Raw genomic sequence first — 25063 nt, 5'->3', positions numbered from 1 at the left:
TACTGAATGGAAACAGTGATCATATAAGAATGGTCTTTTACCAAAAAGTGCAAATGATGAAATAATTTTCATCGTATGTGGAACACTGTTGTAAATTTGTATTACCCTATCTGTAATGGAATTTTTGCCCTTATTGGCTGTATATGAATCTTTCCTTTTTGCCTTGTAACATGTTCATGGATATTTAAGTTTTTATTTGTGTGCACTATAGACAGAACAACATGACCAGCATATGGACAAAGTAGGAAATGTGCATTTTAGTAGAGCTGATGTAGGACTTTTACACTTGTCCATTTTCTTAAAAAAAACTGTTTGTTTTGCGATCCAGAACAGCCGACACCTGCTGCTTGAGTATGCTGTGATTGCATATACCATTTTTAGACACACATACCGTATACACAAGCCACATCGTTTCTGAGCATTCAGCAGCATGTTGAACTCGGCATGCTCAACATTAATTTTCAAATGCACAGTCTGTGTGCCAATGGCTTTACAGCTGTCAAAGCAGTGCACAGTGTTAATTTGTGAACCTCATGTAAATAACTGTTCAAGAATCCAAAAATTCTGTCACAGTAGTTAAATGAGACCTGGAAATTGTGATTTTCAATGTACCATAGATTCTGATGATGACTGAACACACTGAAATGCATAAAGTGGTGTCAAAGCAACTGATTTTGCTGTAAAAAATTTACCATAATTATTTAAGTGCTCAACTGAATGTTTGCTTACCTCTGTTGAGATTTTATGCCATGCCGTTAACCTCATTTTCCTTCTACACTCAGAGTAAGAGCCTTGGTTTTTGCAGATTCACGCCACCACCACCGTCACCATCGGCCCGCCGCCACCCTCCATTGCATCATGCACATCATAGGTCATTATCAGAGACTGTAAAGCAACCCAATGGTAGTACTGTACACAGGCTATCAGATGCAAATTCAAGACTGGGCTGTGATACAACGGATAATGGTGCACAGGGATTCTGGAAGACACCAAGTGATACAGAGTGGGATGAGAACAGAGTTGTCGGGTAGGGACTTACGCTGTTAGTTGTAGTCATTTGTGCTTCAGTGGCACTATTTGTTGTTCTGCTTCACTCCCTACTTGAGTTATTTGTATTCACTCCTAAATGTTTTGCCATATATATAAGTATATAGGTCTTTACAGTATTTGTATGCACATTTTCTAATTTGACCATGTGTTTTTTTGGGAATGCGGGTGGAGTGAGACACACACTCCCAAGCATGTATGCATGTATTTATATACACAGTTACTAAAATGCATGTGAAGCACAGCAGCTGCAAAATGGAAGACATCTTATAGAATGGATGCAGGTTTTTCATAGTTCAAATATGGACAAAGTGTGCTGTAAAAGAAACTTCTTTTTTAAGTGTCTGTTTACAATTTTGTGTTTGGTATTTATTTTTTAGTATTTAGTGAGAGATCATGTTAATGTGCAACACTGTAGATATTTTTACAAGCATGGAGTTAAGATATTCAAACTTATAGCTCATGATTATTTTTCAAGCAGCTTTAAGTTAGACTGGTAATAAATAAATTACCTGTGTTGGAAAAAGTCAATGTTGGATTATGAGTGGAAATCATTTGGCATGTAATAAGACTTTAATATTTTACATTTGAATAGTAGTGAGTACTAAACAGACCCTGGTAACGTCTGTGTTGTTTAACATTTTACGTTTGACTAGTAATGAGTACTAAACAGATACTGGTAATGTCTTGTGTTCTTAATGTTACAAATCATAAGTTTAGATTTTGACATAAATGCAAAACTGAATTTTGTTTCATTGTAGCCATTACAAGGTCAGTACGATGATGATAGCGGATTTTAAAAACCTGAAGAACTGTCAAGTAGGAATAATTTTTTTCTCTTACTTGTTTCACTTTCATTTCCTATGCTTGTCTTTTGATGTTATTTTCCTCTTGCCACTGTTTTGCCCTCAAGTTTGTTCCATCTGTCTTTGTTGTGAATACCAGTTACATTTAAGGTATTGTAATGCCATGACAGTCTGATTTTTGAGAAGACTGAAAAAATGTCCAGACAGTTAACTGGTCAGGTGATACAGATAATTGTCTGTTGCAGAGATGGCGTTATCGACTTGTCATATTATCTCCATAGGACAACAATTTTATCATATTGTGTCTTCTTGTTTGTATCAAAAGCAAAATTCTCTTGGGAAAATTATAAAATTTCTAGGAGACAGAATGGTTGGCGGGCCGGTGGTTCTCAGCATGGTGTCTTAATGACCTGCTCCTCCTTTCAAATTTTACCTAACTTATCCCTGTTTCCTCCTTCAGAAAAGAACTAAAAGTTCTTATTCTTCTTTCTAAGGCTTTATAGAATGAACACAGTATGATTTTCAGTTAATTTCTGAAAACTGTCTTCAATAAGATTTCTTACAGTATAATTCTAATACCAACTTATTTAAATGGAGTAAACTTGAAGTGTATCCTTACTTGGTTAGTGTATGCACAGTTGTCATTATGACTGTTGTAACTGACTGATTTTTGTAAACTTGCTATGGTTATTAGTTCTCTTAGAATGGTGATTCAACCACAATAAGGCCTGCTGCACACAGTTGTTTAGCAGCACTAAAGTCTGCTGTGCATAATGGTTTCTTAATATCCTTTCAGAAAGGAGCAAAATATGGAACTTCTTATATGCAGCAAACTGTAATGGTGTTATGTGCTTTGCAGACAGGTACAGTTGCTGAGAGGATGCAAGCTCACATACTTTCATTCACAAATAATATAAATATTTAATTAGTGATGAAGGTTACAGACCATAGCAGATTGCTGATGAATACTTCAGCAAGCATTGTATATTGATGTCACTAATGATAACTTTAAAATGATGCTCAGAAAAAATATATATTTTTGTTTTGAAAATGAACAAATAAACATTGTGGGCTCGTGGAAGAAGACAAACTAAAGTTCACTGCAAATGAGTGTCCAGAGTAGAATTTTGGGAAATACGTGGAGTGTGCATAAAAGAAAGGGGAAACAAAAGTATCAGTTACAGAGTTCTGGATCAAAAGGGGCAGAGCAATAGATGGAAATCTAGAAAATTACAATTTGATGGCTGCCTTTCTGTGTTGTACTGTCAGCTATGTCAAGTTAGATATAGCAACGAAGACACCTAAGAATTTAAGCATGTGCAACGATAACAACATTGTTGATTTCTAACAGTTCTGATATTTTTAGAGTTCTTGAATATTAAGATTCTATAGCATGGAAAGAAGCTAAGTAAAACAGTGTGAGCAAGTATGAAACCTTATATCACGTAGAAAGATGCAAATAATCACTTGCACTTTGCATTTTAATTGTGGTTATTTCTGACTCCCATTGTTGTGAGAAAAGAAGCACTTCTGGCTGGCTTCTGACTTTTTGATGGTTTTGTGCAGGTGCCAGCAAACACATCATGGTTCCTGTGAGTTTTCCTGGCCCTTTTCCATTACCATGCATGATGTTATGCTTGCATCAGTGATGAGCTTCCATCCAGAACTACACGTGAAATTCTATCTGATATGTAGTTCTCACTCTTGTCTGTTTGGATATTGTACAAGTGCATTGTTTATGTAAATTGCTAATTTGCAGTTGTATTGGGAGCTTTCTAAACCGCAAGACATATAACATTCTCTCACAGAGAGTATTTGTCTCTGTACCCAATTAATAAATTGATTGAGCTGTATGTTCCAAGGCTATTGCTTCCAAAAACAATGTTAATTCTGAGAGTGCCGCTCTTGAAAATTGGAGTTACTGGGCATTATCCGATTGTGCAAAACACCACTGCTAAAGTAATTTGCAATAAATAGCAACTAGAAGTCTGGTGACAATCTCTGCCACATATTCAGCAGAGAATCTGACCAGCTATCTATTGGGTACAGGTGCTGTGTGTTCGTGCATATACTTTTTTGTACAGTGTTACAGTTTTTAACACTCTAATGTTATGGAAGTAATGCTCTTTCTAGTGTCAGGGAAGAAGGAAGAGTAGGGGAAATTGAATTTAAGGAATATGTAGCACTGCAGAGTAATTGGTCTGGATGAAGAGAGCTTCAGTACAAAAGTGATTGTAATTCTGCACTGGCTGGTAATCAGAAGCTATCTGTGGACTTGATGAAGAGAGTAAAGATTATCAATCAATTTGTCAATTGAATTTGGTAATTGTATTTTCTAAAGATTCACTACGAACATGAAAAAAGGTTAGTAATGAAAAGTTGCCTCTGTGCCCTCGCCTTCCACAACTACCTAGTTTTCATTTCTTTTACATAGAACTTGAGTATCATGGTTTCCATTGGGCACCTTTATGATTGTGCATATGTTTTCCCAAAAAACCCCACCCCCTTTATAACTATACTATGATTTGTCGAAAGCTGCTTGAAAAGCACTTCCTAATCTATTGTTACTTTGGATATTTTGTAATACAACCAAATGCAGGAACTTATTAATAGGATTATCTTTTTATGTTGATCATTTCAAAAACTATGATTTATAAGTTAGTAGTTCTTTACACCTTTTGCGTTTTATCCTATGTTATTCTACTCTGATTACTGAATGCTACAAGGGACATGGAAAAATGTATGGCAACTAAAATAAACACAGTGCTTTCCAAGAGAATGATCATATATTTGCTAAAAACACGTATTGCATATTTCATTTTTGAATGGCAATTATTCTAAAGTCTTGCAGTTGCGTTTATGATATATTACAGTTCCTCCATGTTCCCTCTTCTTTTAATCACATGATAAAGTAATTTCAGAATTGTGATCAATTAGGTCATTAAAATGAAATTTCTTACAGTCTAAATTGAGAATTGTCATTAAATACCGCATATCATGATAACAGTTATTGTAGTTAGGAGACCCTACTTATATCATTATATTGACTGACTGGTCTTTTTTGTTTCTGCATGTCCTGTTGCACATTGTCACAGTATAAGGTAAATGTATTGTCACTATACTGAATTGTCCAGACTGGCTCTTTAATTTAGTAGGTGGTGAAAATACGAAAAAGAGTATTCATGTATTATTTTCACTCTTCATGGGTCTGATAACTTTGTTTCAGAGATCTTGTGGTGCAGTGAATAGTTTAAATTTTAATGAATTAATATTTCCACAAAAGTAACTACTGGTACCAACAATGATTATTTGCTGTTCTGTGTAGAAGTAAAAGTTGGTTGTAAACTATATGGTATATTATTAAGCTCACTGATGAAAAATATATTGTTTTGAGCTAGGTGACACATTGAATAAACCACAGGGCTCCTTTATTTGGGAGGAACACTGGTCAAATTGCATTTGGCTATCCTGATATAGCTTTTCTGTGGTTTCACTAAATCATTTCGGGTGAATGCCTACACAAATCCTTCTCTCATCCTTGCCTTATTGGACTAGTACTACATCTGCAATGAGCACATTGCCAGCAAGACATTAGAATTAACTTATATTTATTTGTAATAACAGTATACTAGTGTTACTGTTGTTGTTGGTATAACTTTCTCTAAACGAAGCTCCATATTCTCTTATCTGCTTTTCATTCGCATCAAGTCACTCATTTGTTTTGTATTAGAACCATATGAAAAGTCCCATTTTTTTTACTAGCTTTACTTAATGTGACTTGTTACTATAAGGGGCTGTCAAATGAAAACAACACGGATGGAACAACAGTAAGTAAACTGTTTATTATTTCAAAATGTCACCAAGGTTGTTCTGAGTACACTGCAGAAGTTTTGCTGGGAAGTCCTTACACATCCTCCATACAGTCCTGATCCCTCCCCAAGTAATTTCCTTATTTTTGGAACCCCAGGGAAAGATGTTTGTGGCCACTGATTTGCTTTGGATGAAGAGGTGCACACCTGGTTACAACCATGATTCCTCCTCTAGACGACCACATACATTTTCCATGAAGGCATTGACCTTCGTGTCTCACAGTGAAATAATTATTAACGGTTCTGGTGATCACTTGTGAAATAAGATACAGTTTACTTACTTTTTTCCAACATGGCTCATTTTCATTTGACTACTACTTATATTATGCAAAATTTCTTCAGCAATAAAGCTCATTGATTATAGCCATAGGCAATATTGTATGTATGATAAAACCATTTTGTATGAATTATCTGACAATTTTGCTGATAGGTAATTATCATTCACAGTGCTTTGAGAACAGGAAACATGAAAGAACTGCATATCATGAGTAAATGCAACAGTAAAATCTGGAATTTATATGGAACCTGCTAGTTATAAATGGTAGAATGCAATTTCAATCTTTGAATAGTTATCCTTATTGTTGTAGTCGCACTTTTGTCATTTAAATTTATGATTTGTTCACTAATGGTGGCATTAAGATGTTGATCACTATTAAAATGGAGCCATGATCTAATCCCAGTTCAAGCCAGTCTAAAGCAGGTATGTTATTGTTTTCCTAACTCATTTAAGGCAAGTGTTGCTTTGGTTGCTGCAAGTAAGGCAATGCCAGTACCTTGCCTTATTGTGGTAAAATACTGAGCTTATGTTCAGATTTTAACAAACTTGCCCGACTGAGATGGTACTGCGGTTAAGTCAGTGTACTCATACTTGGGTGTAGCAGATTCCAATCTCCATCTGTCATCTAAATTTTGGTTTTCATAGTTCCCCTAAATTACTTAATGTGAATGCTAGAGTGGTGTCTTACAACTAAGACATAGAGGTCATGATCTGTTTCCCTCACCCCCTTGTCCAGATCAGTCTTGTGCTTCATCTTTAATGACCACATCACCCTTAATTTTCCCTCCATTTTTTTCCTTATTCGTTTATTGTCAACAGGATATTACATTTGGGTAGAAAAGTTTATTTTACTTCCTTCCTTGCAGGTTTCCTCTTGCTCTTGTACACTGCAATTATATTATTGGTCGCTCTGCTTCTTACATATTCTCTTGAAATTCTTCCTCACACCTGCCCCCATACTACAACTTACCATATGTCAGAATTGCCTGGTTATTGTTAAATTGAATGCATCCTGGAAGATCAATTATTTGAACTGTTTGCTATATGGTTGTTTTCACTGGTGATTTTGTGTGGTTGTTTAACATACTTCTACCATGAATTTGTGTATGTAGCAAGAGAGTAGGCATATATATGTTTCTTTTTCCTTTAAGGGATGTGTTTTAACATAATGCCATCTATTCATTTGTGGTGGAGAAGGTCATAGGATGACTGGCTGGCTAATTAATTCTTTTCTAAACCTGATTATGAGCCATATACAGGTCAAATTTGTACAACTAAAGATCTGAGCTTCTAGATGATAATGATGTGTAGTAGCACAACAGTTTATTTTTTTTATAAATAAGTATATGAGATACAGGGAGGTAACTAACAGTGGAATAGATAACACACACTAAGTCTGGCAAGACATTTGTCTGGGGAATGTAGTAGGGTGGGGCAGATGCAGTTGGAGATTAATCTGTTCAGTCAAAATGGAGTCCATGTGTAAGCCCAAGGAATAGCATTACGGAGGGAATGTGAAATATTTTATCACAGTTATCACTGGTTACACAGAAGGTAGGTTACACTTTTGAGCTAGTCATGGCCAGCTGATAACATCAAGGTGCGCATTCCATGTCTTTAAAACTCTATAAAAATTGAGAGTGGAAAAGTATATAATTGATTGTATCTCCATAATTCAAGCATTGTTGCTTGAATCTAGGTGTTGAAATAAGTGTAACTCAGTACCTACACAAATCTAATTATTGTAATTGTAATATCTTATTGACATGTATTATGCTCTATGTGGCTTACTTTCAATTGAACTAGACAAAGTACTGGACAGTGTTAAAATACTGACTAGTTCTCAAAAAATCCTATTATGCAGTGACTGCATTCTGCACTTCTTTATTTGTGTCCAAAATAGAGTCTTCCGTGGCCTTTTATTCAGTTTTTCGTATAATTTTTCTGATTTGACTTAATAGTTGCAGTTCGCAGGCTATGAACAGGTGACCTCCAACAGAGATTAGTGAGGTTTATATTAATGACTCTGAATGTGATTGCTAGTGACTATTAGTCACCAGTTTTAACATCATTATGATATTTCAGCCAAAGATTGTTCAGCTTTCTTATCAACTCTGTTGTTAATATGAAATCACTTTATGAAACTATTGCAGTATATTTCTATGTATTGTAACGTATCCTTAGTTTTATTACTCCCATAGAATGACATTTATTTGTAATAATTTGTTGCCTGTGTTAACATTTCAGAATTGAGGAGGAACTCGTTCGCAGTGAGTGTGACCATCATAAGACACTCTAAAATATTTGTCTCAATAGTAGCTGTACTTGTTAGCCTGTTTTTATATTTTTGTAATGTACTATTACTGGGAAGTATGTGGGCACCATAAACTTTCTTACACTGCAATGAGTTAAACTTTCTTACAGTAAGCAAATGTTACAATACAGAGGGAAATGAACGTGAATTGGATATATCAGCACTGTAGTATTTTATGTCTGACATGGTACTGATGTGTATAGGTGATATTTCTTATTTTTTGGGACCTACCTAACTTATGACAAAAATTTTAAAATGGAACAGACCTGCATAGAAAGAAATTATACTCTATGTGTATGTTTTCCTTGTGCTGAATTTTCCAATCAGTGTTTCACATTGACTGTGACGACTGAATCTTTGAAACTCGGTTTTGTATTTAAAATGATGAATACTGTTTTTAGGTGCCTGTTAGCTACACCTAATCAAAGACTGTAATAAACTATCATACATATTCAAAGATCTTTATAATTGTGTTTCTAATGTAGAAAATGTGCGGTTCCACATTTTGTGATATTGCCAGTGCCATTTTATGTTGATCTTTTCCAACAGATAGAAATGATTTCCATATGTCAAGATTGATTGTGCATGAGTAGTCATGCATTCTTAGCCACTGTGAGCGATCTAAATAGAAAACTTCTTTCTGATCTGTCACAAACAACAACTTGTATTTTGTGCAGTTACTGTGAGACACGAAGGTCAATGCCTTCATGGAAAATGTATGTGGTCGTCTTTGTTAGAAACTTACACGAAGAAGATGGTAATATGTACAAATAGGGATTCAGATTTTCTCACTAAATAATTATTTTGTGGAATGTATTGCAACATTTGTAAGATATGACTTGTTTTAGAATGTGGATCTTGCATGCCAAAAATTATCAGCTATATTTATTTTTTTTATTTTTGTTTAATTTCTAAATTATTGTTACATAACATTGATTTTGTTTTGTATTTGTATGTTTGAAAGCCATATTTATTGACTTTTAGTTACTGACTCATCATAACTCAACATAAAATCATAATCCTACGCCCTTTCCCTCAGTTCCTTCTCCAGTCACTAAAAGTGGAAAAGAGAGAAAGGAATGAATTCGTAGATAAGTTCAAACTGCATGATAAAAGTATTTATGAGAACATCAAAGCTGTATAACATAAATTGCATCAGATGCTTTAGTACCGTGGTTTATAAATTTTACATTTTGTTAATAGTTCCCACATACTGCCCATTAGAAGCGGTGCTGTTGTTCCTCTGTTAATGAATGATTGTTTCTGTTTATTTCATTCTTTAAAAAGACTACTGTGTGTTGCTAAAATATTTTTAGTGGCCAAGCTTGTTTATTTTTGTAAATTTAAAACTTGAATTGTGATTCAATTATTCTGTGAAACATAACAATTAACTCTTTGATTGAAATGGCTTTCACTTAGCAGCAGATTGTCTTTTATATTTTGTCTTTCATGATAGAGTAAACTTATATGCTGGTCTTAGGATCAAAAGAGTGGATTTCTGGCTTTGGTTTATGAGCTTTTAGATATGCACCATGCTACTGTTAAATATGTTAGTCTCTCATAACTTTTCTTTGCATGTTTTGCAAGAGAACTGTTCTGAAACCAGTAGTGAAATGTTGTGATAGTTTACTAATGTACTGTGCTGTGAGTTGTATGTAGGAAGCTTAGGGTTGTTAGAGAACAGGCAACCAAAGCTAAGAATCTGTTTTTTTGACTCCTGGTTTGGCATATAGCTGTGACAGTAAAGGTTAAATTAATACGCTCATAATTTTTGCTTTTCACGTCTCTTCTCTTTCTCACATCAGTAACCTGTTTGGCACACCTTTAACTAATTTTTAAAAAATTTATTTCTGTTTCTCACTGTATAGTTGTGATTTTAATACTACCCACTTTTTAAAATTGGCCTCTCTGCTTGTGTTCTGAATTATCACTGTACTGTGACACCTCTTATGACTGCATTAATTTAACCTCAGAATGTTTCTTATTATTGTACTAATCTTCAAGACTTACAGATATGAAAGACATATACTTTCCATATTTGTGCAGTACGTAATTCACCCTAAATATATTGCTGCCTTTCACAATATCAACAATGTGAAATGTATGTGAATATAAACTTGAAATTTTTTGTTGTGTTGTATTTATGTTGTATAATTTTGTTGTAATTAAATTTTTTATAAATTTCTTTCTTTGTATTTTTTTCTTTTTTTCTGCTTTGCTCTGTTATAAACTATCCTGGTAGAAATTTTTCATTTCTGACCAAAAAGCAGACATTATAATGTTTTAATGGTATTGAAGTTCTCCTAACACACTTATAAATTCCTGAATGTGGAATGATTTGGGTGTAAAGTTAACTGTGTTACCTAGTTCTGCTTTTTGGTTATACATTCACATACAGTTTGATATTTGGACACTTATCCACATAATTATTTTGGAGGTTGTAAAAAATGCATGATTTGCATGGATTTTAATATTACTATCATTACTGATGACCAAGTTAAGGTTAGGATTGTTTGTAACCTGGCAGGTATGTTGGTTGGCCAGTTTGTACTTGCAGACAGATGCTTTCTCGTAGTTCATGCATGTAGTGACAGTTGTTTGTGACATTAACCTTTGAGTCAGTATACATTTGATTCTACAGTAGAGTACACCTTGTTGGTACACATCATATACTTCAACAAAAATGATAAACATTATAAAATATAATGTAATCGGATAGACAAAAAATTTACTCACTGTGCAATGGCAGTAGAACACACATGTAAAAATATTAAAGTTTGCAAGCTTTCGGAGCCAGTGGATATTTCTTCTGGCAAAAGGGCTGAAGGGGAAGGAAGAGTGGTGAGGAAAAGGACTGGTGATGTTTAGGAAAAGAGGTACAGTTTGAAAAAGTTGTCTGGAAGCCAGGTCAGGGGAGACTTACCTGATGAGATGAGAGGGAAAGACTGTGTATTGAGAACTGCGCTGGATTAAATTTGAAAGCTCTCAGGTTTTCAGATCTCATCTGGTACAGACCCCAACAATCGGTCTTTCCTTCTCATCCCATCAGGTAAGTCACCCTCAACTGGGGTTCTAGGCGACTTTCCCAAATCTCACCAGTCCTTTTCCATCAGCCCTTTTCCTTCCCTTAAACCCTTCTGCCCGTAGAAGGAGCCACTGCCTCTGAAAGCTTGCAGACTTCAATACCTTTATATGTGTGTTCTCCTGCTCCTGCTTAGCAAGTAGATTTTTTTCTCTATCCAATTACTTCATATATTTTATATGCCACAGGGTGTTTTCAGCATAGCTTTACACATATAAACTTTTATCATTTAAAGAAAATGTATGATTTCTGAAATAACATTTTAAATATTGCAATAACGGATCATTATGATTCAAAGCAATGAGCATCCAAAGTACCACATTACATATTCATAATGACTGGACAGTTTGCTTCTCTCTCTATAACCATTTTTTAAAATTATTGTTCTTCTGTCATAAGTACACATTTCCTCTTGGAAGAGCTAGTACTTTTTTTGTTAAATCATTTCAACATTTTGACAGAAAGAACATGTTTTTGTGTATGTTTTTCTGCCACACAATAAGGCACACTGAGGTGGAGATAGAACAAGAATATTTTTCTAAAATATAAATTTGAAGTTAATGATATACACCGACTTACAAGCAAAAGTTAAACCTGTGCGAGGCATAGGGAAAGTAAAATAAAACTTATACTGTGGGAAAACGTATAACTTCACTAATATTATTGCAGTATCGTGGAAAATAAACAATATGGTTGACAGCATATCTATAAATGACGTTCTGTCTTTACGTAATCAAACTTTATGAACCCAAGCCTGCACTGAGTACCTACACATGAGACTGCAGAACCAGTTGAAAAACAATGGAAGAGTGGTAGATGGTGCACATTTTCTGAACATACAGGTCTCATGCAGGGTGCTGTAGGCAGAAATCTGTGTGCATTTTAGCTCCAAATGTGTCCATATATCACTTGAGAGCTCCAAGAGCCTGTTTTTGCCATGTATCATTGAAGTTATAAATCGTGACTTGTCCATCCACTGTCACAATCTGAGCTAATGTATGAAAATCTGTTAATTCTGTAGGTGGCAGTATGAGTGAGAGAGAGAGAGAGAGAGAGAGAGAGAGCATTTAGAGTACATTTAGAGTACACTATTGACACAATGAAGCTGCAAGCTTCCACAGTTTTAGAAACTAAATGACTTACTTATGGCCAAAATCTACGTTGTCACAGTATTCGATTTGTATAGGCAACATGACAGTACCATCTTCAAAGTTAGAAATCTCTATTTTGGTTGCTAAGTGATTAATATGAAACTCCAAAAAACGTAATTGTGGAAGTATATCACCACCTTGAGGTCCTGTTCTCAGTTCTTAGTGACGCTTCAGTAGTCCCATTTTCTGCTAATGAAATGAACCGATCCTTTTTGCACAGGAAATAAACATATGTCACATGACAGGCCACTTTTGTATATATCAGTTTTGATCAGTTTGTTGTGTAAAAGAGGAGAAGAGTTAAATCCAAAAAGAGTATTAAACCGTCAACAGAGTAACTACAAAAATCATAAATATTCTCCGAGATATTTTATGATAGTTATGTTGTCTCTTTCTTGCATAAATTCTGTTGCATTAACTACCAATTACTTTGATATTGAATTGCATTAAACAGCCAAAGGAAAACTTGAAAATCTTCCAAAACAGTGGCCTCAGTATGCAAATTATTATATAAGCCAAATTTCATTAATTGCAATTGTGGTGCATTGGATTTAAATTGCCATTTATCCACACACTATCCGTTAGCAGTGTTTCCTGCGTGTCGTCTTAAATTTCTTCTGATTCTGAAGAGGTATATTAAGAATGACTTGCAGATATCAAACAGTGAATGTTGATCTTCTGGTCATGAAGGAGAACAGGATATTTCTCATTTAGATATTCTTTGTTTTGACAAAAAACAACATTTAGGCAAAGATGAACATTCGTTATGTTGTCCAGGATTGAAGAATTTTCACTTGCCCGTGTAGTAATCTTCAAACAAATTAATTTAATTTTCTCTTTCCTCATTTTTTAGCCTTTGTAAATTGTAAAAAAGAGGCATAGTGGAAGACTGCCTACTGGGTACAAAAATGTAACCTGATACCTGATCCACTGTGCATAATAATATGCTGACTGCAGCCACTTAAGTGATCATGTGTATGTGACAGTAGTACCAGTCTGATTGTACTAACAAAAATAGGTATCTGAAGAACTTAAATTCTAATTTTACATATCCATTCACGTGCAGCGGGTTGTTTGTACGGAAAGCAAAACTGCATCTTCATATGATAAGTAGAGGAAGTATCTCAGAGACCAGTAATCATGCAATTTGAGCTTAGTTACTGTATTACAATATTAATTTTTTTCTGGCGTACCAAGTTTATCATTTGCAATCTGTTGATACCATATACGTTTTAAACATTTTATTCACTATTAATAAGTTAGCATCAAGCATTCAGTTTTTTTTTTCTCCCCTAAAGGAATCAAATTTTTTCCCTTAGAAAATTAATGAATAGCCTCATTTCCTACTAATACTTATGAGATGGAGGAATTCAGTTTGCAAGAAAGGGTAATGAATGCTCAATGATACAATAAAAGTAGCTTGTATATAAATCACATGTTGTTGTAGTCTTCAGTCTAGTGAGTGGTTTGATGATGCTCTCCATGCTACTCTATCCTGTGCAAGCATCTCCTCCCAGTACCTACTGCAACCTACATCCTTCTGCATTTGCTTAGTGTATTCATCTCTTGGTCCCCCTCTACGATTTTTACCCTCCACACTGCCCTCCAATATTGCGTTGGTGATCCCTTGATGCCTCAGAACATGTCCTACCAACTGATCCCTTCTTCTAGTCAAGTTGTGTCGCAAATTTCTCTTCTCCCCAATTCTATTCAGTACCTCCTCATTAGTTACGTGATCTACCCATGTGATCTTCAGCATCTTCTGTAGCACCACATTTTGAAAGCTTCTATTCTCTTCTTGTCTAAACTATTTATCATCCATGTTTCACTTCCATACATGACTACACTCCACACAAATACTTTCAGAAATGATTTCCTGACTGTTAAATCTATACTCGATGTTAACAAATTTCTCTCCTTCAGAAACGCTTTCCTTGCCATTGCCAGTCTACATTTTATACCCTATCTACTTCAACCATCATCAGTTATTTTTCTGCTCAAATAGCAAAACTCCTTTACTACTTTAAGTGTCTCATTTCCTAATCTAATTCCCTCAGCATCACCCGATTTAATTCGACTACGTTCCATTATCCTCGTTTTGCTTTTGTTGATGTTCATCTTATATCCTCCTTTCAAGACACTGTCCATTCCGTTCAACTGCTCTTCCAAGTCCTTTGCTGTCTCTGACAGAATTACAATGTCATTGGCAAACCTCAAAATTTTTATTTCTTCTCCATGAATTTTAATTCCTACTCCAAATTTTTCTCCTTTTTCCTTTACTGCTTGCTCAATATACGGACTGAATAACATCGGGGATAGGCTACAACCCTGTCTCACTCCCTTCGCTACCCCTGCTTCCCTTTCATGCCCCTCAAGTCATAACTGCCATCTGGTTCCTGTACAAATTGTAAATATCCTTGCGCTCCCTGTATTTGACTCCTGCCACCTTCAGAATTTGAAAGAGAGTATTCCAGTCAACGTTGTCAAAAGCTTTCTCTAAGTCTACAATGCTAGAAATGTAGGTCTGCCTTTCCTTAATCTATTTTCTAAGATAAGTTGTAGGGTGAGTATTGCCTCACGTGTTCCAACATGTCTATGGAATCCAAGCAGATCCTCCCCAAGGTCGGCTTCTACCAGTTTTTCCATTCACCTGTAAAGAATTTGCGTTAGTATTTTGCAGCCGTGACTTATTACACTGATAGTTCAGTAATTTTCACAGCCATCAACACCTGCTCTCTTTTGGATGGGAATTATTATATTCTTCTTGAAGTCTGAGAGTATTTTGCCTGTCTCGTACATCTTGCTCACCAGATGATCGAGTTTTGTCAGGGCTGGCTCTCCCAAGGCTATCAGTAGTGCTAATGGAATGTTGCCTACTCCTGGGGCCTTGTTTCGACTTAGGTCTTTCAGTGCTCTGTCAAACTCTTCACGCAGTATCATATCTCCCATTTCATCTTCATCTAGGTCCTCTTGCATTTCCATATTTTCCTCAAGTACATCGCCCTTGTATAGACCCTCTATATACTCCTTCCACCTTTCTGCTTTCCCTTCTTTGCTTGGAACTGGTTTTCCATCTGAGCTCTTGATTTTCATACAAGTGGTTCTCTTTTCTCCAAAGGTCTCTTTAATTTTTCTGCAGGTAATATCTATCGTACCCCAGTGATATATGCCTCTACATCCTTACATTTGTTCTCTAGCCATCCCTGCCTAGTCATTTTGCACTTCCTGTTGATCTTATTTTTGAAATGTTTGTATTCCATTTTACGTGCTTCATTTACTGCATTTTTATATTTTCTCCTTTCATCAATTAAATTCAGTATTTCTTCTGTTACCCAAGGATTTCTACCAGCCCTCGTATTTTTACCTACTTGATCCTCTGCTGTGTTCACTATTTCATCTCTCAAAGCTACCCATTCTTCTTCTATTGTATTTCTTTCCCCCGTTCTTGTCAATCGTTCCCTAATGCTCTCTCTGAAACTCTCTGCAACCTCTGGTTCTTTCAGTTTATCCAGGTCCCATCTCCTAAAATTCCCACCTTTTTGCAGTTTCTTCAGTTTTATTCTACATAAAAACATACCCATACAAATACATTTACTATCAATCAAACTTGACTTCCAACATAACACTAGGCTGAAAGTTTATTGAAGTTAGTATTGAGTTTGAAGTGAGAGCATTGCCACATGTATAGCAGGTTCATTGTCAATGAGTAGGTGATAAGCTGTCATTGAGTAAATAGCTTGTCCAGTAAAGATAAATGAAAGCACATGAGCATAGCTGAAAACAGAGATAAAGAGGAAGGGTGAAAAGTTGCTGGCTCGTAAATGCTCAAATACTTTTTGTAGATGAAATTGAAAACTCACTCTCTCTCTCTCTCTCTCTCTCTCTCTCTCTCTCTCTCTATCTCTCTCTTTTCATATCTTTTTCAACAGTTTAGTTTTCAGGTCAGTGGTCCGTCCAGGGAAACATGCAAGAGATGGTATTCTGTGGGTTTATTGTAATTTTACCTCGCAGAGAAACTTCTGACATATACAAACTTGTATAATATTTTCTTGGTGTTCCTGCAGTATCACATTTAAAGTAAAAACTTGAGATATCAAAGATCAATACCATCTTTATCAGGAGATGGCAGACTGCTGGGATCATTGGCAGTCTAGCTTAATATACACTACTGGCCATTAAAATTGCTAAACCACGAAGATGACGTGCTACAGACACGAAATTTAACTGACAGGAAGAAGATGCTGTGATATGCAAATAATTAGCTTTTCAGAGCATTCACACAAGGTTGGTGCCGGTGGCAACACCTACAATGTGCTGACATGAGGAAAGTTTCCAACCAATTTCTCATACACAAACAGCAGTTGACCGGCGTTGCCTGGTGAAACATTGTTGTGATGCCTCGTGTAAGGAGGAGAAATGTGTACCATCACGTTTTCAACTTTGATAAAGGTCGGATTGTAGCCTATCGTGATTGCGGTTTATCGCATCGCGACATTGCTGCTCGTGTTGGTCGAGATCCAATGACTGTTAGCAGAATATGGAATCGGTGGATTCAGGAGGGTAATGCGGAACGCTGTGCTGGATCCCAGCGGCCTCGGATCACTAGCAGTCGAGATGATAGGCATCTTATCCTGATGGCTGTAACGGATCGTGCAGCCACATCTCGATCCCTTAGTCAACAGATGGGGACGTTTGCAAGAAAACAACCATCTGCACGAACAGTTTGATGACGTTTGCAGGAGCATGGACTATCAGCTCGGAGACCATGGCTGCGCTTACCCTTGATGCTGCATCACAGACAGGAGCGCCTGCGAAGGTGTACTCAATGATGAACCTGGGTGCACGAGTGGCAAAATGTCATTTTTTCGCATGAATCCAGGTTCTGTTTACAGCATCATGATGGCCACATCTGTGTTTGGCGACATCGCAGTGAACACACATTGGAAGTGTGTATTTGTCATCGTCATACTGGCGTATCACCCGGCGTGATGGTATGGGGTGCCATTGGTTACACGTCTCGGTCACCTCTTGTTCGCACTTTGAACAGTGGACGTTACATTTCAGATTTGTTACGACCCGTGGCTCTACCCTCCATTCGATCCCTGCAAAACCCTACATATCAGCAGGATAATGCACGACCGCATGTTGCAGGTCCTGTACGGGCCTTTCTGGATACAGAAAATGTTCAACTGCTGCCCTGGACAGCACATTCTCCAGATCTCTTACCAATTGAAAACGTCTGGTCAATGGTGACCGAGCAACTGGCTCATCACAATACACCAGTCACTACTCTTGATGAACTGTGGTATCATGTTGAAGCTGCCATGGGCAGCTGTACCTGTACACGCCATCCAAGCTCTGTTTGACTCAATGCCCAGGCTATCAAGGCCATTATTACAGCCAGAGGTGGTTGTTCTGGGTACTGATTTCTCAGGATCTATGCATCCAAATTGCGTGAAAATGTAATCTTATGTCAGTTCTAGTTTAATATATTTGTCCAATGAATACCCGTTTATCATCTGCATTTCTTCTTGGTGTAGCAATTTTAATGGCCAGTAGTGTAGATGGAAGTCATCAACTGGGCAGCATTGCCCAGGATCTGACAACTGCTGGAAACTAAAAGAAATTGTGCATGAAATGAAATACTACTTTGGTTTGAGAGTAGCTCATGTATACAGTGTGCTGTGTGAATGCTGCAAAAATTGCGTAGGTTGTACAATCTGGACAGTGTCCAAGTGGCACACTGAAAATAAATGGAAAATCACATTCAGAATCTTTGAGAAGCCAACGATAGTGCATATAAGATCAACTTTGAATATGTCTAAATCCTATTCCTTGAATCGTCTTGCTTTAATTCCACAGTGAAAGAAGCAGCAAAAATTTGTATGTTCACCTGAATATTTAATAGACACAGAGTCTATATTTTAGTGGAACCTGGGGAAGGGCACCAGACACAGGACATCCCCAAAGGGAAAAAATTAAACACTTTAAATTAATTGGTAGATTTGGTGTTGTGTGCTGTATTCATTCTCCTTCCACTCCTAAATCCCATTGGGAAAGGGTACTTCACCCATTGTCAGTTTCCTGCATTTGTGCCCATAAACCATCCCCCCCTCCCCTCCCCCAAGGTGATGTAGCATGAATGGTAGAAAGCCAGACCATTATATGACAACCACTCATCAATCCAGACATCTCCTGATAGTAGAGATAATGATGATCATGTTCGAAAGCTTGACTTTCTCCAATGTGTTGTGGTTTGAAAAGTGAGAAAATTTTAGATGGATGCTTTTTCATATATTCAAGGTGTTTAACATCCTGTCAACAAGTAGGTCATTGGAGTTCATACATTCAAAGCATGACAGTTATGATGTGTAATGTGACAGCATGTTACAACATGAAAAACATATTCCAGAGCTTATGTTGCTACTTACTGACCATTATGTAGTTGTTTTTAGGCTTATCTAACCAATAAAATTATATCTGTATGTGTGTGTCTGTGTCACATGTTAAGAAATGCTTTATAGGATTAGAGTTATTGTCAGGAAGAAATATTTAGCAGTTTCATGTCAACAGCCCAGTGATCAAATATTTCTGTGACTATTTCCTTTGTCATAATAATTTGGGAGATTGGCAACGGCATGAAGCATAGGATTACCTATAGAGACGGAATACAGATTGATGAAAAGATAATTTTAGAGAAAATAAGGATTGAGATAGAACCACAATTAAGAGAAGAACAAGGATTTTGAATGGGAAGTTCAACCATAGCTGCCATATTTACAGCCAGACTGGTTGTAGAAAAAAAAGGCAATTTGGGAAAGGCATCATAGTTACATTCATGGATACAAAAAATGGTTATGACACACTTATAAGGGAAGAGATATGGCTAGGTCTGAAAAGACTAGGATTGTCAAAAGGAATGCAACTGAGAATCAAAAATGTGTACAAAAATGCCTGAATTGTGTTACAGTAGATGGCAGCAAATCAGAATGGCTTATGGCAGTCCGAGGGGTTTGGCAAGGATGTACGCTCTCACCAGTGTGTCTAAATACAGTCATGGACAACATATTAAGGAAAGTTTGCCAAGTACCAACAACAAAAGAAATGGCTCTGAACACTATGGGACTTAACATCTGAGGTCATCAGTCCCTGGAACTTAGAGCTACTTAAACCTAACTAACCTAAGGACATCACACACATCCATGCCCGAGGCAGGATTTGAACCTGCGACCGTAGCGGTCGCGCGGCTCCAGACTGTAGCGCCTAGAACCGCTTGGCCACTTCGGCCGGCACCAACTACAAATGATATGAAAATCATAGCATATGTAGATGATGTGAAGATTTGGGAATAAATTGAAAGTACAACTAAATACCGAGCAGAGTAATGAGGAGGAATAGAAAAAACTTAACAAAAAGTGCAGTAATGAAAATCAACATGGAAAATAAAAAAATGAAGGATGTAAGTTGCAATTGAAAAATTATTAAAGAACTAGAAGCTTTCAAATACCTAGGAAGTAAATTAATCAAGAAAGGAAACATCAAGGATGAAATTTCAGAGAGAACACAAAACTGGTCAAAATTTTATTATTGTGTATTGGACATAATTAGATATAGGAAAATACCTACCAAAGCAAAGATCATTATATACAGGTCATATTATCTGCCAGTTTTGGCCTGTGGTTCAGAATGCTGGACTTGGACAAAGAAAGATCTGAGCAGAATACAAGCAGCAGACATGTGCCCTCTATCAGGGATCCTGGGTCAGATGACAAGGGACAGGATAAGGAATGATACAATATGAAACACCCTCTAGATCAAGCCCCTAAAACACACTATGGAGAGTAATAGGCTTAAATGGCTTGACCATATTAGAAGAATGGGACCAGAAAGCCCTAGAATGAACAGAATCTAGACGAAGACAAATTGGAAGACTATGAACAAGATTTAGGTCAGGTGGAGGATGATGGGAACTGAAGAGAAGTGCAATGGGAGGCGATGCTAAATGATAGACTCTGGGAGAAAAGAGAAGGTTGGAAGAGGCTCTGTGAACTACCTGCATAACCAGAAACATTTCAGGAAGTAGAAGAAGAAGATATAATGTAAGTCATTTTCCATTCCATTGTTATATTATGAATGTTGCTAACTGTTCCAAAGAGAGACTGATTGCCCATAACAAAATTAATAAAGGAATAATGTGAGATTTTAACCTACATGCTGAGTCTGCCTACAAAAGGCTCTGAAGTGGACGTCACATCCATTCCATTGCACCGTATGCAGCCAGTGCCGGATCGGGGCTTGTATGGTCCGTCTACAGTTACACAGCTGACCAACTATACCTGTATATAGGGTATTATACAATGGGATTGCCACTCCCAAAGGCATTTTAAAGCCACTACTGGCTGTTCACCCTGGGGAGTAGGGACTCTGTGTACCCCTTCTGTCTACTTATAATGAACATCGTGTGACCAAATGTGCTAACATTTTTCAAGTGTTTCCAAATCATGTAACCAAAGCTGGACATGAGAATCATCTAAGTATTTGCCTTGATGGATGTGGAAAGCTGCCTGGAAACCACATCCAGGCCAGCCAGCACACCAGCTCCTGTTGTTAATCTGCAGGGCAGAAGCAGGTGCTTTAATGTGCTTGGCAATCCAGGCAGAAGGACATCACATATTCTTATTATATGTTTCTTTTCAGTATGCTTCCTTCATCATTGTAGAGCCCTTCCTGAGTGCTCTACTATAACTCATTAATGTTTAGAAAGGGCCATGTTTTTTATTTATTTTATTTTACTTGTTTTGTGCTTCATACCAGTGGTCACTCCCACACCTGCCACAGAAAAGTTATGCTCACTTTCATATACTGGTTTACCTCCAAACATGATTGTTAACAAGGATGCAAAGTTCTGTACAGTACAGTGTTGAATGTGTTCTCTTTCATTAAAGTTTAGTAACACTGTAATTGTAGTGACTCGTCCATCAGTCTTGAAGAACATTTCATGTACCATTTTCAAATTTTGAAATATATACACAAGTAAGATTGCCAGTAAAGAAATTATTTCAGTTCCTTGAATATATGATGAGAGGCCATTTATATAAATTGCTAAAAGTGACTATGACACAGGAAACTGTCAGTTACAAGTTCCAAAAATAGTTGATCATTTGCCTACTGTCATGAAAACATTAAAATATAATAAAACAGTAATGCGGTCACCACTTCATCACTTTTTGAAACTTGATAATGGATGCTTGTCATCTGAAACTGGTCATTAACAAATTTTTATGTGCAAATGACTCTGAATTGTATGTTTTATACTCACTTTTCAATAATTGATTGAGTTTTTGTGTTTTTTGTTTTCTATTCTATTTACACAATTGCTTTTGGAAAGCTTTGTGTGTGTGTGTGTGTGTGTGTGTGTGTGTGTGTGGGCGCACGCGCATGCGTGTGAATGCCCACGTTAGAAATGTTTCTGCTTAACTTGGCTACCACTGACTATGTGAATCTTGCACAATTTACATACATATCATCAACATACTCAACTTACAGTGTAATGAATAAAGACTACCATTCACCATACATAGAAGACTTTGTGCATAGAACTAAAATATTTCTGCAGTGTAAACATGTCAGCATATTTGGCACGAATGGCCACTTCTGTCAAAGAGTATATTTCTTAAAGAATGGGCACCTGTTAGTGCATGCAGTCCTAAAAGAGAACTAGCTTTTCCAATAGTTACTACAAATATTTGATGATGAATGGCCCCAGATGCATCTTCTATGCTGACCTAAACTGTGCTGATTACCTGTATCTGTCCAACCCTGTTCATGTCTATGTCGTTCCAAGTAAATCTTTTATGTTATCGTCAGGATGACATATTAATTTCCTTAGCGCTAGAATAGCTCAACTAACTGTTCACTGTATGTGGTATAAATTTGAGATACTACCTTGTTCAGGCCACCATTTAGAAAACACATTGTGTCTTTATATTAACAGTTCTTGGCTTCTCCAAGTATCAAACATCTTCCACTACATAAAATTTATTCACAACTCCTGTTAATTTCGCACCTCTTAATGTTTTCCCCCACTGTGAGACTGCATATGTACGGAAGTACAGTATTTAATTTTTATATCATTTAGATTTTATGATGCAAACTTTAAAAATAATGCTACATGAAGAAAGAGAGTATGCTGCCCATAAAAACTAGAAGGTAGAAATTACTTCTGATGTGTATCTACTGGGTGACTAATTGGTTTTTCAGTTCCTGCAGCATGTAATCAATAACCTACAAATTCAGCAATGACACAATTAAAGGAACTATTTTTGTACTATTAAACTATACTGTTCACATTGCTTAATCAGAAGAGAAAATTGTAGGTTTTGTCATTCTCAAAACAAAAAATGGATGCATTATTTGAATTGATGGAGGACTTCCTTTCACAAATATGAAAAGACTGAAAACATTTTGTATAGTTTTGAAATGCAACAAATACTTTTTGGCAGTTCTTATAGTTTATTTCTTAATAAGTCCAAATCATAAACATATTAAAATTGTGTACAGGTGTTTAGAAATTTTTTATTCTTTGCAGCATTTATAGTATAGAGGTTCATTTCCCTTTTGAAGAATGATCATTATTTCCCCTTTTATATCCACATATTTAGTCTTGCATGTGTTGAACACCTCCCATGAAACCCTTGTTTGAGTCCAAATTTATCTAATTTGATCATCATTGTCATTATGTGATAAATATGTGGAGGTACAGTATTTTCCTTTACTGCTATTGAAATGCATGTTCTCAGAATTCTAAATGCAATCTTGCTTTGTGCACAACACATTTGTTCCAAGGTGCTAAGGCATTGAACTTGCATTCAGGAGGAGTGGGTCTCAAAACACCCTCCAGCCTTCCAGATTCAGGTCTTTTATCATTTTTATAAACAAGTTAAAGTGATTGCAAGGATAATTCTTTTGAGAGAACATGGCTCCTATATTCTTTGTTATCCTAGTCCAATAATACATTTTTTCCATGGTCTGCCACCACAGTCTGTTGAACAAAAATATGACAGTCTTATTTTGATTAAATAAACATGTGGCTGCTGCTGGGGTGTGTTTATATGTGTTCATGAAACCTTCTCTGTCACATCTAACACACTTCAAATGTCAAATCAAACAGCTTTCAGCCATCTTATTTCCAAACTGTTGTTTCATTGGGCTACCAGTTTCGGCGATATATTATACCATCTTCAGGCTCCCTGACCTTGGTCCTGGACTAGCATTCAAAGGTTGGTATCTACAGATTTCTGCTTGATACAGTTATCACTTGAAACATCATCTGCCCAACAGTCAGCAGATGATGTTTGAAGTGATCGCTGTGTTGGCGATTTGCAAGTCCCACATTTTGAAATAGTTTTTTACTAATGCCAACATGACCTATTAGGCCATTTATATACACTGAGGTGATGAAAGTCATGAGGTACCTCCTAATATAGTGTCGGTCCTCCTGTCTCCCAGCGTAGTGCAGCAACACGACATAGAATGGACTCGACAAGTCGTTGGAAGCTCCTGCAGTAATATTGAGCCATACTGCCTCTGTAGCCGTCCATGATTGTGGAAGTGTTGCTGGTGCAGGATTTTATGCTTGAACTGACGTCTCAATAATGTCCCATAAATGTTGAGTGAGATTCCTGTCGGGTGATCTGGGTGACCAAATCATTCGCTCAAATTGTCCGGAATGTCCTTCAAACCAATTGTGAGCAACTGCCATGGCATATTTCCATCCATAAAAACTCCATTGTTGTTTCAGAACCTGAAGTCCATAAATGGCTGCAAATGGTCTCCAAGTAACCAAACATAACCGTTTCCAGTCAGTGATTGGTTCAGTTGGACCAGAGGACCCAGTATGTTCTATTTAAACACAGCCCACACCATTATGGAGCCACCACCATCTTGCACAGTGCCTTGTTGACAACTTGGATCCACGGCTCCTTGGAGTCTGCACTACACTTGAACCCTACCATCATGTCTTACCAACTGAAATTGGGACTTATCTGACCAAGCCACAGTTTTCTAGTCATCTAGAGTCCAAATAATAGGTCATGAACCCAGAAGAGATGATGCAGGCGATGTCGTGCTGTTAGCGAAGGCACTCACGTCAGTTGTCTGCTGCGATAGCCCATTAACACTGATTTAGACACGCAGTCCTAATGGATACATTTGTCATACATTCCACATTGATTTCTTTGGTTATTTCATACAGTGTCGCTTGCCTGTTAGCACTGATGCAAACTCCGCTGCTCTCGGCCGTAAGTGAAGGCCATTGGTCACTATGTTGTCCTCAGTAAGATGTAATGCCTGAAATTTGATATTCTCAGCACACTTTTGACAGTGGGTCTCACAATATTGAATTCTCTCATGATTTCCAAAATGGAATGTCCCACACGTTTAGCTCCAACTACCATTCCACATTCAAACTTTGTTAATTCCCTTCATGTGACCATCATCATATTGGATACCATTTCAC

At 36.8% G+C, this 25063-nt stretch overlaps 1 protein-coding gene across 2 annotated transcripts in view; it reads left to right on the top strand.

The window, feature by feature from the left end:
* LOC126248139 (dual specificity mitogen-activated protein kinase kinase 7-like) overlaps positions 1 to 25063 on the top strand; it is a 176284-nt gene that overhangs the window by 114725 nt on the left and 36496 nt on the right. Inside the window, exon 8 of one of the 2 annotated variants that reach the window (XM_049948834.1) lies at positions 806 to 1027. The exons of the other annotated variant lie outside the window; for it this stretch is intronic. Within the exon in view, the coding sequence (XP_049804791.1) occupies positions 806 to 1027 (222 nt within the window). The remainder of the gene's footprint in view (positions 1 to 805; positions 1028 to 25063) is intronic. 2 annotated transcript variants of the gene reach the window in all.

This window comes from Schistocerca nitens, chromosome 3 (genome assembly GCF_023898315.1).
Source record: "Schistocerca nitens isolate TAMUIC-IGC-003100 chromosome 3, iqSchNite1.1, whole genome shotgun sequence".
Lineage (NCBI taxonomy): Eukaryota > Metazoa > Arthropoda > Insecta > Orthoptera > Acrididae > Schistocerca > Schistocerca nitens.
The sequence above is the reverse complement of the archived record's forward strand: the minus strand, read 5'-3'. Positions and strand labels throughout refer to the sequence as shown.